The sequence below is a fragment of the Dermochelys coriacea genome, chromosome 20 (assembly GCF_009764565.3).
Source record: "Dermochelys coriacea isolate rDerCor1 chromosome 20, rDerCor1.pri.v4, whole genome shotgun sequence".
In the NCBI taxonomy this organism is placed as follows: domain Eukaryota; kingdom Metazoa; phylum Chordata; order Testudines; family Dermochelyidae; genus Dermochelys; species Dermochelys coriacea.
The window spans coordinates 12459057-12469030 of NC_050087.2; the positions used below are offsets into that span (position 1 = coordinate 12459057).

At 56.3% G+C, this 9974-nt stretch overlaps 1 protein-coding gene across 1 annotated transcript; it reads left to right on the top strand.

Moving 5' to 3' along the window:
• The first annotated feature begins 623 nt into the window (after window positions 1–623).
• LOC119845805 (zinc finger protein 501-like) lies at window positions 624–7091 on the top strand. The gene is made up of 3 exons (XM_043506291.1): window positions 624–709; window positions 3538–3636; window positions 4088–7091. The coding sequence occupies exons 2-3, from the start codon at window positions 3558–3560 to the stop codon at window positions 5485–5487; spliced, it is 1479 nt and encodes a 492-aa protein (XP_043362226.1). The 5' UTR covers window positions 624–709; window positions 3538–3557; the 3' UTR covers window positions 5488–7091.
• The last annotated feature ends 2883 nt before the right edge of the window (window positions 7092–9974 follow it).

Here is a 9974-nt window from a genome sequence, read left to right on the forward strand (position 1 = left end):
ACATATTGTGTGTTGAGGGACAAAGTAAACCCAAAATAAAAAGGGGGTAACACTGTTGTCGGGCCAGAAGCAGAGAGTGGCATAGCCGTCTCTCTCCCTCACACGGGGGAGGGGAGGGGCAGTTTGTCACAGCCCGCCTGGCTGCTCTGCGTGCCCGGATTGCATTCACAGGCACTCAATGAGTTCTTTAAAAAGAAAGGGAGGACTTGTGGCACCTTAGAGACTAACCAATTTATTAGAGCATAAGCTTTCGTGAGCGACAGCTCACTTCATCGGATGCATTTGAAGTGAGCTGTCGCTCACGAAAGCTTATGCTCGTATAAATTTGTTAGTCTCTAAGGTGCCACAAGTCCTCCTTTTCTTTTTGCGAATACAGACTAACAGGGCTGCTACTCTGAAACCTGTCGAAATGAGTTCTTTGGCTTTGCAGCACAGACCGGCCCGGGAGGCGGGTGGCCTTGCTGGGCACGGGCTCCTGCCCTGAGCTATTTGTAACGAGCGGTGATTTCCAGAGGCGCTGGGCCTGGCTCCTGCTGGTGCCAGGCTGGACGTGGGGGGGCCAGCAGCGGGGCAGCCCCGCGGTCACAGGCAGGGAGCCCTTCCCCGGCATCGCTTGGTGCAGAGCCCCAGCAGGCGCGGCCCCTGGTAAACAGCCGAGGCCAGGCTGGAGCCGAGCGGGGTGGAGGGCGCGGGCTGCAGCCGGAGCTCGGTAAAGCCGGCTCCTTCGGCGGCGGGGCGGGCATTGGATGTGCTTGTGCTGGGGCGGGCTGAGCCCCCGCGGCGCGGGGACGGAAGCGGGGCGGGGCTGCTCCCGGTCTGGGCACGCTGCAGCCCGCCCGGTCCGCTCCCCGGCCCCCAGCTGGCTCAGCGTGTGGGGCGGGCAGCAGCCCTCCACCAGCCAGGCCACTCCGCGGTGGGGTGCACAGCTGCAGCCCGCGGATCGGCCCCGCCCCCCAGCCAGCTCCGGGACAGCTGGTATGTTGTGCTGGTGGGGGAGGGGGTGACCCCTGTCTGTGCAGGGCTGGGGGGGGGGGTGTGACCTGTGTCTGTGCAGGGGTGTGTATGGGGGAGGGGTTGGTTGCTCTTTGTGCAGGACTGTGTGTGTGTGGGGGGGTGATCTGTGTCTGTGCAGGAGTGTGTATGGGGGGGTTGGCTGCTCTCTGTGCAGGGCTCTGTGTGGGTAGGGGGTGTGTGTGCGGGGGGGGGTGACCGATGTCTGTGCGGGGGGGGGGATTGGCTGCTCTCTGCAGAGCTCTGTGTGTACGTGTGAGGGGTGTGTGTGACTAGTGTCTGTGCAGGGGCATGGGGGAGGAGGTGTGACCGGTGTCTGTGCGGGCTGTATGTGTATGTGTGTGTGTGTGTGTGTGTGTGTGTTTGGGGGGTGGGGAGGATCAGTCCTGGGTTAGGGTTAGAGTTCTGTCTGGTTCTGTTCAATATCTTCAGTGACTTAGATGATGGCGTAGAGAGTACGCTAATAATGTTTGTGGACGATACCAAGCAGAGAGGGGTTGCAAGTGCTTTGGAAGATAGGATTAAAATTCAAAATGATCTCGAGAAATGGTCTAAAGTAGACAGGATGAAATTCAATACGAACAAATGCAAAGTAGTCTCCTTAGGAAGGAATAATCAGTTGCGCACATACAAACTGGGAAATGACTGCCTAGGAAGGACTGCAGAAAGGGATTTGGGGGTCCGAGTGGATAGCTAAATATGAATCAACAATGTAACACTGTTGCAAAAAAAAGCGAACATCGTTCCGGGATGCATTAGCAGGAGTGTTGTAAGCAAGACTCAAGAAGGAATTCTTACGCTCTGCTCCACATTGATATGCCCTCAACTGAGTATTGTTGATCCAGTTCTGAGCACCACCTTTCAGGAAAGATGTGGACAAATTGGAGAAAAGCAACAAAAATGATTAAAGGTCTAAAAAACATGACTTATGAGGGAAGATTGAAAAAACTGGGTTTAGTCTGGAGAAGAAAAGACTGAGGGAGGACATGCTACCAATTTTCTAGTACATAAAAGGCTGTTACCAGGAGGAGGGAGGTAAATTGTTCTCCTTAGCCCTGAGGATAAAGCAGCAATGGGCTTAAATTGCAGCAAGGGCGGTTTAGGTTGGACATTAGGAAAAACTTCCTACCTGTCAGGAAGAAAAGGAGTTCTTGTGGCACCTTAGAGACTAACACATTTATTTGAGCATAAGCTTTCGTGAGCTACAGCTCACTTCATCGGATGCATTCAGTGGAAAATACAGTGGGGAGATTTATGTACACAGAGATTTCATGTTCTCTGTGTATATAAATCTCCCCACTGTATTTTCCACTGAATGCATCCGATGAAGTGAGCTGTAGCTCACGAAAGCTTATGCTCAAATAAATGTGTTAGTCTCTAAGGTGCCACAAGTACTCCTTTTCTTTTTGCAAATACAGACTAACACAGCTGCTACACTGCTACCTGTCAGGGTAATTAAGCACTGGAATAAATTGCCTACAGAGACTGTGGAATCTCTATCACTGGAGATTTTTAGGAGCAGGTTAGACAAACCCCTGTCAGGGATAGTGCTTAGTCCTGCCATGAGTGCAGGGGACTGGACTAGATGACCTCCCGAGGTCCCTTCCAATTCTATGATTGGGGGAATCAGGAGGGGTGCTGCTTTGCAAGGGCAGCACCAGCTGGCGATTGCTCTTTGGCCCGTGGTAGTACTTGGAGCCATTTGGAGATCAGGCCTTATGGTGCCAGGCCCTGCACAAGCCCAGAACGAAGACGCTCCTTGTGCCAAGGAGCTGGGGTTCTGTCCCAGCGGCAGGGGTCCCTGGGTGTGCTGTTTCCTCATTAGTGTGAGGCGCTTCCTCCCTAGGTCGAATCCAGTGGTGTGATGCTGTCAAATGTTTCCAGCAGGAGCACGCTCAGGGCTCTGTGGCTCAGAAGATCACAGAGCTGTTCCCCGTAGAGCTTTGATGGCCAGGCTGTGTGCTCTGAGGCTGGTTTGGGGCTCTTTCGGGAGGGCCGTGATCTGTTTCCCCTGCAGGGCCTGAGTACGTGGTCTGCTCTGGAAAGTGCAGGAGTCTCTGCTATCCCCTTGTGACCGAGGGGATTGCTGGCTCTCTGCCCCATGGAGTGGGGTCCCCGGTGGGGCTGTTGGCTCATGGGATGTGGGCGCTTCCCTGGCTTGCTCCTTTGCACAGAGTTGATGTTCACCACACAGGGTGGCATTAGCCAGGCCAACTGTTTCCCACTAGTTCCGTTCAGAGGCTCAGTCCTGGCGCTGCACGGAGCCAGTTTGGTTCAAGTCTGAAGCTGGCAGGGGGCTTTTATACCCCTGTGTTAGTAGCGGCTGTGGGGCCTCGCTGGCACCATGGCTCGGGGAGTCCGTAGGATGTCTCCATTCCACTCTGATAGTTTGTGTCTGAATTGACCCTCCTGTGTTTCCACGGGTGTTTCCTGGCTGTTCTGTCCATGCCAGCCCAGAGTGGCAGATGAACGCTGACCTGGGCGGGTATTTTGCTGGATCCCACCTGCTCTGTTCTCTCCCAGCAGGGCCCCAATCCCAATACTGGATGGAGCGAGGGGAAGAGCTGCAAGTCCCAGATCTCAGCAAAGGCGAGGACGATGAGAGCTGGCCGAGCCCCCAAACAGGTGAGGAATAAATAAGCCTAGCTGAGAGGGATGGGGGCAGCTGGGACCCCCCAAAGCCACCCCTGCAAGCCCTCCTGGCCCAGCTCCTCTCAGAGGTTGTCACCACCCTCTCCCTAATCTGTGTGCACCACTGCACCCATCCCACCACCTGTGCCAGGGCCCCAGAACCAGATGAGAGCCATGTCTTGGCTCTCACTGAAAAAGCAAATAATATTTCCAGCCTACACAGAGGCAAAGAAAGGCTTGTGAACCTGAGCTGGGTGGTGCTGACGCCTGCCTGAGTCTGCAGCTGCCTGAAAAAGCTCCAAGAGGTGTGACCGCCCCCTTCAACCCCAGCTCGGAAACCGGCTCCAGGGTGGGGCGGGGCCACGTGGGTGGTGCCTCAGGGGCCCTGTCCTAGCTGGCCTCCTGTGGGGACGGCTCATGCCTGATTGCCCATTTGTTCCTGCAGGTGAGAGGCTGGCGAGTGTGGCTGGGGCAGAGGATGTTGCACCGGAAAAGGGCAGCACCCGCACTGATGTGGAGCTGGTGGGGGGAGCGTGGCACAAAGACCCTGCTGCGGGGGCAGAGGAAGCTGTGCAAGGAGGCAGTGCCAGGGAGGAGGAGGCTGTGCCGGGAGGTAGCGCTGATGCAGAGCCGGCGCGGCACAGAGACCCCACAGTCAGGTGGCCCTTTAAATGCAGTGAGTGTGGGAAGAGTTTCCGGCAGAGCGCCACGCTGACAAGGCACCAGCTCCTCCATGCGAGTGAGAGGCCCTACGTCTGCACCACTTGCAGCAAAGGCTTTTGCGACCGTGCGGCGCTGGCCACGCACCAACGGGCGCACACAGGTGAGCGCCCCTTCCCTTGCCTGGTGTGCGGCAAGGCCTTCGCTGGTAGCTCAGCGTTGCTGGTGCATCAGCGAGTGCACACCGGTGAGCGTCCCTACCGCTGTGGGGAGTGCGGGCAGAGCTTCCGGCAGAGTGCCCACCTGACGCAGCACCAGCAGGGCGCCCACGCCAGCCAGCGCCCTCACACCTGTGGTCACTGCGGCAAGAGCTTTGGGCTGCGTTCCACGCTGGCGCGGCACTTGCAGACACACAGTGTCGAACGCCCCCACGCCTGCTCTGACTGCCCTCGCCGCTTCCGCCAGCGAGCCCACCTGCTCCGGCACCGGCTAGCGCACACAGGTGAACGTCCTTTCCCCTGCCCGGTCTGCGGCAAAGCCTTTGCCTTGAGTGCCACATTGCTGCGGCACCAGCTAGTGCACACGGGTGAGCGCCCCTACCGCTGTGGGGAGTGTGGGCGCAGCTATACACAGAGCTCCTACCTGCGCCAGCACCAGCGCAGTGCCCACGCTGGCCAGCGCCCCCACACCTGCCCTGACTGCGGCCGTGCCTTTGCTGACCGTGCCAACCTCCTGCGGCACCAGCGGGGCCACACAGGCGCCCGACCCCACACCTGTGCTGAGTGTGGGCGGTGCTTTACCCAGCTGGCACACCTACGGGAGCACGGGCGCACACACAGTGGGGAGCAGCCATTCCGCTGCAGCCAGTGTGGCCAAGCCTTTGGGCACCGTTCAGCCCTGGCTGCGCACCAGCGCGCACACAGTGGAGAGCGCCCCTACCCCTGTTCCCAGTGCGGTTGTCATTTTGCTCAGCTTGCCAGCCTGGTGGAGCACCGCCGGCGGCACACGGGCGAGAAACCTCACGAGTGCCCCCACTGCGGGCGCCGCTTCCGCCACCGCTCAGCCCTGCTTCGCCACCAGCGCTCCCATGCTGGAGCGTGCCCCTTCCGCTGCGGGCAGTGCGGTCGTGGCTACACCCGCAGTTCCAACCTCCTGCTGCACCAGCGGGTGCATGCTGCTGAGTGACATCCCAGCCCCCAGGACATCACTGGCATCTGGTGACTCCCACACCCCTCATGCTGGGATGGTCCTGGCCTGGTCTGGCCCTGACCAGAGTCCATACTTGTGCATGGCCACTCCCCGCCCACTGCCCAGGAATGGGGGTGGCTGGGCCAGGCCTGCGTTGCTTGTCCAGGTACTGAGTGTGAGTGAAGATGCTGCCACCAGTCATGGTTTCTCCAGCCCCAGGTAGCAAACATGGGGGCAGAGCTTCCTGCAGGGTGGGGTCCTGGGAATGGGGGCTGTGCCCAGGCAGTACCTGACCCCATTTTTCTCCCCTTTTGCTGGCTGGTGCTGCTCGGGCTGCTGCTCCAACACCCTGGGCCCTGCCGTGTGGCCCAGCCAAGCCAAAGCCTGTCCTGCAGCTGCCCAGATGTGTGCGGGGCAGGGGAACAGAAGCAGGGGGACGTCAGCACTCAATGCAGGCTTGTGGGAAACGGGAGGGGCTGGGTGGAGGGATGGGGGGGCTGGCTGCGGGAGCAGCTTCTAATGAATTTTCTAAAATGTTTTGTAACAAAGTGAAAATAAACCTGTGAACTTCCCAGGGGCCCTGTGTCATGTCTGCAGTGGGCAGGCCCTGGGCCCCATGGCCTGACTGCACCAAGCGCTCCCGAGGGGAATGCCAGCTGGGCACAGGCAGCCGGTGTTGCTATGGCTTCATTTGTGCTGCAGCATCCTGGCTCCATTTTGGAGAAATGTCTCTTTTGGGGCTTTTGTTGCCACCACATTGAGTGTGAACATGGGCAGTGCCACCTCCCTGGTCTGCGCCAGTCACTCTGAGAGGAGCTAACTGCCTCCCTCATCGCAGCAGGGCATGATCCTTTGCAATGTCAGTAACTGTTTCGCTTCCCAGCCTCTTAGCACCGCAGCTGGAGGTTTCTGTCCCGCTGCAGTCCCAAAGCGTGCCCTCTCTTCCACCCCAGTTTCTCCGGCCCCCACGTGGGATGGGGCTAGGTTGGCTCTGGTCTCAATCCTGCTGTGCTGTGAGACCAGCCTGCATGAGGACGCTGTCGTCAGCTGCCTGTGGCCCTTGGCAATCACTAGCACGCTGTGGCCCTGCACAGGCTCTGCGTTTCCTCTGCCTGGAAGTGTCTAAAGCTGCTGCAGAACGGCCTGCAGCAGGCCTGGGTACTCAGGGCCTTGCTTATGGGCCCAGAGCCCCAGATCAGCTTTATGACTCATCTGCCCCCTGTGGGGTGGGACATGGCTGCAGCAGCATGGCCAGGCAGCCGGTGCTGGGTGGCCGATACTGCCTGGTGCCAGCAAGGCGGGCCGACAATGAGCAGAGGGGAGATGGCTTCAGGCCAGGGGGTCTGTGGAGAGGGGCAGCGACTGGGTCTTGGCTTTCCGAGGAGCTCCAGCTCCTCATAGTTCCAGCTCCCTAGACCTGAACACTCCCTGCTAGGCAGCAGGCTGAGGGGCACCAGCTCTGCTGCATGCTACTGTGGGCCTGGTCACCGGCAGCAGGCACCCTGGCCGTTAACCCCTGGAGCATCGATTCCCGGTGATGGGGCCTGCATGCTGCATGGGTGCCTTGGCACTGGATTTAGTGTGAGCATCACAGGTGCCCAGCTGAGAGGCGTCTCTCTGTTAGGGGGCTGGTGCCTGGGGGAGGGGGCTCTTGGGGGTTGCAGGGTAAGGGGGGGACCCTGCATTTTGGGTCTCTGGGCACACCTGAACTTTGCCATATAGTGGAGGCTTCCTAGAGCAAAGCCGGGGGGCAGCTCCTGAACTCCCACTGGCCCCTGCTGGGAGCCAGACTGGGCTGCATCTCCTGGGCCAGAGGGAGGACCTTGGAGCAGGTGGGAGGTACCGCTGCAAAGGTGGGAGGCCACCAGTGCAGTGATCCAAGGGCAGTAACTGGGGAGTAGCTCAGAGGAGAGCCAGGCCAAGCAGCAGATGGTGGTGTGGGGCCTGCTCAGCCATGGCCAAATGCCCACCAGGGGGCTGCAATTTCTCCTTGCTGCTTCTAGACCAAGGTTAATTGCAGAAGCTGGGGCTACATGGGTCCTGGTCCTTGGGTTGGGAAGTGACAGCGACTGCTTGGCCAGCAGAGCTCATCGAAGAGCTTGTGCTGATGTGCACCCCCTAAGCTGCAGCTGGTCCCAGGCCAGGGTGTCCTGCAGCTCGAGCTGGCACCAGGGCCAAAGCCACCTACAGGAGCCGCCTCCAGGGGTTTGCTGGGAATTCAGGCCTGGGGACTGGGGCTCCCCAGTTGGGAGCAGTTGCAGTGCTGGGGACAGGGGCAGATTCACCTTCCCAGCTGCAGGATGCAGGGCCCACGGGAGCTGCAGCCAGGTGGGCACAGCAGAAGGGAGAGAGTCCCACACAGCATGGATCTGCTGGGAGCGGATCCTGCACCACATGGGGGGGGGCGAAGGGCATGAGCTGGCACAGAGCCTGCCAAGCACAGGAGCTCGGCCCCAGTGCAGCACAGAGGATGGAGTTGGAGCCTCCTCTGACCTACCAGGCACCTGCCCCTGCAGTGAGTTGGGGGGCCAGGCCCCGGTTTCCTACATGCTGGGGCCCATGAGGGGAAGGGAACTGTGCATGGCTCAGTGGGCCCACAGCTTGGCAGGGGCTGCATCCACCTGTGGTGGGACAGGACCCACAACCCCTGCCCCAGCAGCAGTGGCACCACAGATTGCCCAGAGTAGGGACAGCAGCTCCTGAGCACCTGGCTTTCTTTTGAAGGAAACAGCCTGGGCTAAATTATAGATTCATAGATATTAAGGTCAGAAGGGACCATTCTGATCATCTAGTCCGACCTCCTGCACAGCGCAGGCCACAGAATCTCACCCACCCACTCCTACGAAAAACCTCACCTATATCTGAGCTATTGAAATCCTCAAATCGTGGTTTAAAGACTTCAAGAAGCAGAGAAGCCTCCCTCAAGTGACCCGTGCCCCATGCTACAGAGGAAGGCGAAAAACCTCCAGGGCCTCTTCCAATCTGCCCTGGAGGAAAATTCCTTCCCGACCCCAAATATGGCGATCAGCTAAACCCTGAGCATATGGGCAAGATTCACCAGCCAGATACTACAGAAAATTCTTTCCTGGGTAACTCAGATCCCATCCATCTAATATCCATCTCAGGGGATTAGGCCTATTTACCCTGAATATTTAAAGATCAATTAATTACCAAAATCCCATTATCCCATCATACCATCTCCTCTATAAACTTATCGAATAGAATCTTAAAGCCAGATAGATCTTTTGCCCCCACTGCTTCCCTTGGAAGGTTATTCCAAAACTTCACTCCTCTGATGGTTAAAAACCTTCGTCTGATTTGTAGTCTAAACTTCCTGGTGGCCAGTTTATACCCATTTGTTCTTGTGTCCACATTGGTGCTGAGCTGAAATAATTCCTCTCCCTCTCCTGTATTTATCCCTCTGATATATTTATAGAGAGCAATCATATCTCCCCTCAACCTTCTTTTAGTTAGGCTAAACAAGCCAAGCTCCTTAAGTCTCCTTTCATAAGACAAGTTTTCCATTCTTCGGATCATCCTAGTAGCCCTTCTCTGTACCTGCTCCAATTTGAATTCATCCTTTTTAAACATGGGAGACCAGAACTGCACACAGTATTCCAGGTGAGGTCTCACCAGTGCCTTGTATAATGGTATTAAAACCTCCTTATCCCTACTGGAAATACCTCTCCTGATGCATCCCAAAACCGCATTAGCTTTTTTCACAGCCATATCACATTGGCAGCTCATAGTCATCCTATGATCAACCAATACTCCAAGGTCCTTCTCCTCTTCCGTTACTTCTAATTGATGCGTCCCCAGCTTATAACTAAAATTCTTGTTATTAATCCCTAAATGCATAACCTTACACTTCTCACTATTAAATTTCATCCTATTATTATTACTCCAGTTTACAAGATCATCCAGATCCTCCTGTATAATATCCCGATCCTTCTCTGAATTGGTAATACCTCCCAGCTTTGTATCATCTGCAAACTTTATTTGTACACTCCCACTTTTTGTGCCAAGGTCAGTAATAAAAAGATTAAATAAGATTGGTCCCCAAACTGATCCCTGAGGAACTCCACTGGTAACCTCCCTCCAGCCTGACAGTTCGCCTTTCAGTAGGATCCGTTGTAGTCTCCCCTTTAACCAACACCTTTTGATGTTCATATTGATCCCCATCTTTTCCAATATAACTAATAATTCCCCATGTGGCACGGTATCAAACGCCTTACTGAAATCTAGGTAAATTAGATCCACTGCGTTTCCTTTATCTAAAAAATCTGTTACTTTCTCAAAGAAGGAGATCAGGTTGGTTTGGCACAATCTACCTTTTGTAAAACCATATTGTATTTTGTCCCATTTACCATTGACTTCAATGTCATTAACTAATTTCTCCTTCAAAATTTTTTCCAGGACCTTGCATACTACAGATGTCAAACTAACTGGCCTGTAGTTACTCGGATCACTTTTTTTTCCTTTCT

What these genes read in the sequence shown, in the direction of transcription:
- LOC119845805 (XM_043506291.1), top strand. Translation starts at nt 3,558, where the DNA reads ATGGAGCGAGGGGAAGAGCTGCAAGTCCCAGATCTCAGCAAAGGCGAG. An exon ending in CTGGCCGAGCCCCCAAACAG is followed by an intron (nt 3,637 to 4,087) that starts GTGAGGAATAAA and finishes TTGTTCCTGCAG; the next exon opens with GTGAGAGGCTGGCGAGTGTG.